We start from the raw sequence: 2,570 nt of genomic DNA, 5'->3' as shown, positions 1-2,570 counted from the left end.
TGATTCCAATCGGACATTTTAAACTATTGCTCAAATGAGATCTATAGTTTGTAACTGTTTTATGAATTCCAATTATAGATAGATGTAATTGTAAACTGTAATGTAATTTGTAATGTAATCTTTTGCTGCTGTCTTGGCCAGGATTCCCTTGAAAAAGAGATTGTTAATCTCAATGGGACTTTTCCTGGTTAAATAAAGGAATAATAATAATAAAAAACAAAAAAAAAGCAAATATCTCACTAGCCTATATGCAAATGAATAAAGAAATAAATATGTATATTTTTTTTTGATTGATTGATATATATTTTATTACATGACAATACGAGAAACTGAAGCTTTTAAAATTTCTCTTTTCGCGGGGCAAAAAAAGGGTTAAAATAAACTATTCCTGTGCGTAATTAAAACCATAGCCAAGCAGAGAGAGAATAAAAAAACACAGCTGAAAAAAACTAGGTCATCTGCCTCTTGTTTGTTTCTTTCTGTTTTACCTGTGCATCCCAGTATGTCACAGACACTGATGATGAGCAATATTCTGGAGGAGGAGGCGGGCCTGGGCAGAGGATACTGTCCCAGTCTCCTGTATCCTTTACGCTTTGGCAGCACCTGGAGAACAGCGAATATGAGGCTGAGTCCAGCGCTGGCCAGACTCAGAGCCCCGAACAGGAGCGGCTGGAAGGAGACGGCCAGCTCCGTGGCAGCGTCCCGGTTCGGGCAGCAGAAGGTCTCCAGCCGCGGGGAGGCCATCAGGGCGATTCACAGGAGGAGGAAGAAGAAAGGGAAAGAGAAAGAAAGAAGGAAATGACTGAGTCCATGAGGCGGCTCTCCCTTACAAATCACGGGGTTGAATCATCATGTGCTTCTGTTTAATCCCAAAAGTTGTTTCATTCTGCAGCACAATGTGAGGCACCGACAGAGGGCTGGATTCTGAGAGAAAAAAAAAAATCAACTTGCAGAAGCAAACCTAAAGTTTTCATTTCATCCTCTGTTTGAGGATTCAGAATGTTGTTCAGACTATGGGCAATAATCCGAAGGCAAAATAATCAGCTATTATATCTACCTCATATGTAAAAAAAATAACATATATACAATGGCAAACAACATTTCCTTTTATTTAGCTCCTCTGAACACCATTTCTGTCCCTCATGAAGAGAGCAACCCCCATTATGTTGCTGCCACCACCATGCTTCACCAGCCATGTGCAATAGTATCCCATCACATACGATTTGAAAGTATATAAAAACTTAACTTAAAAGCATTTAGTTTCATGTCTTTCACGTCCAGATTTTATTAAGCTTTTTTTCCATCCCTGTTTTTGCTGTAGTATGAGTAGTTTGTGCCCTACTTGTTCCATCTATTGGTGATGACTTGAACATTTCTTCTTGTGTTGTTTGTTTTTCCTAAAGACCCTCAGAGAATAAATTATCTGCTCCAATTTTGTCCCCCCTTTTTTTTTTATCCAGTCATCCTCCTTTTCCACTCCCAGACATTTTCATTCTCTTTCAATATCCCGCTCTTTATTTAGCTGGTGTTTTGAAAGAGGTTTAGTAGTAAAACTGTAAAACATCTGTTTCAAGCAGAAGCAATTATTTCAAAAAATCGAAAAAGTATGCGTTGAACATTTATGCTTAAAACCATGAGAAACAACTGGGTAAACACATGATCAGACTGCAGGGGATCTGCGGTCATGTGCATATGTCATATGCATAAAGAACAATCTGCTAGTATGCTGCACATGTGCACATGCAGGTCTGTAGCCTGACATAATTCCAGCTGCTAAACTCAATATGTATTAGTCATTCTGCAATATTTCTATTGACTTTCTAAAGTTTTTTTTTTCAAGTTTCCTTTTTGATTATGCATGAACTTGGACAAGTTGAGAACAAATTATTGTTTAAAATATGAATATGTAGCTATAGCAGATAAATGGCAAGGCATAGAAAAAAAACATCCAGTCCTATACACAGGACTACTGGAGAACTACTGTTTGTCTCTATATTCTTGCAAAGTGTTAGATGTGCTATATTTTGGAGATTGTGTGCTTCAAAGTGTTTAATCAATAACTTAATTTATGGTTGTAAGTAAAATACAGTCAAAGCAGTCATTCGTCTTGTATGTAATACTCACAAAGTCCATAAGAAGTAAAGAAGTTATGACTCCCTCCTATTGTTTGATTAATAATAAGAGTCTGAACAACAGCTGCACCCTCCCTGCAAAGGTCAGATCAGCCCTGCATGTGTGCATCAGACATCACCACCCTCGCCTGATCCAGAAGTAAGCCGTTAGATCCGCTTGCTTGGCAGGAGATCTGAAACCAAGCTTCAAGGACCTTTAAAGATGCAATAAAGAGAGCATTTATACACTTACAATCATATTCTAATCCAATTTCTCCCCTGACACAGCAGAAAGATAATTGTGTGGCTGGCTTGCAGATCAGAAGATCTGCTCTCTCTGGCTGCCCTCTGCTGGCCTGCATACACTGAAATAAGCTCTGATGAAAACCAGGGTTCAGAACACTGGGGAACGACTGTGACAATATTTCATTCACTATAACAGATAAAAGAGTCTGCAGT

General features: G+C 38.6%; 1 protein-coding gene across 1 annotated transcript in view; it reads right to left on the bottom strand.

The window, feature by feature from the left end:
- Positions 1–881, bottom strand: part of gpr143 (G protein-coupled receptor 143) — a 12,083-nt gene extending 11,202 nt beyond the window's left edge. Inside the window, exon 1 of the mRNA XM_015395702.1 lies at positions 489–881. Coding sequence (XP_015251188.1) covers positions 489–744 — 256 coding nt within the window. The 5' untranslated portion in view covers positions 745–881. The remainder of the gene's footprint in view (positions 1–488) is intronic.
- Between the last annotated feature and the right edge of the window lie 1,689 nt (positions 882–2,570).

Source organism: Cyprinodon variegatus, unplaced genomic scaffold, assembly GCF_000732505.1.
Source record: "Cyprinodon variegatus isolate N-32 unplaced genomic scaffold, C_variegatus-1.0 Scaffold754, whole genome shotgun sequence".
Lineage (NCBI taxonomy): Eukaryota > Metazoa > Chordata > Actinopteri > Cyprinodontiformes > Cyprinodontidae > Cyprinodon > Cyprinodon variegatus.
This window is presented reverse-complemented; position numbering and strand designations above follow the sequence as displayed.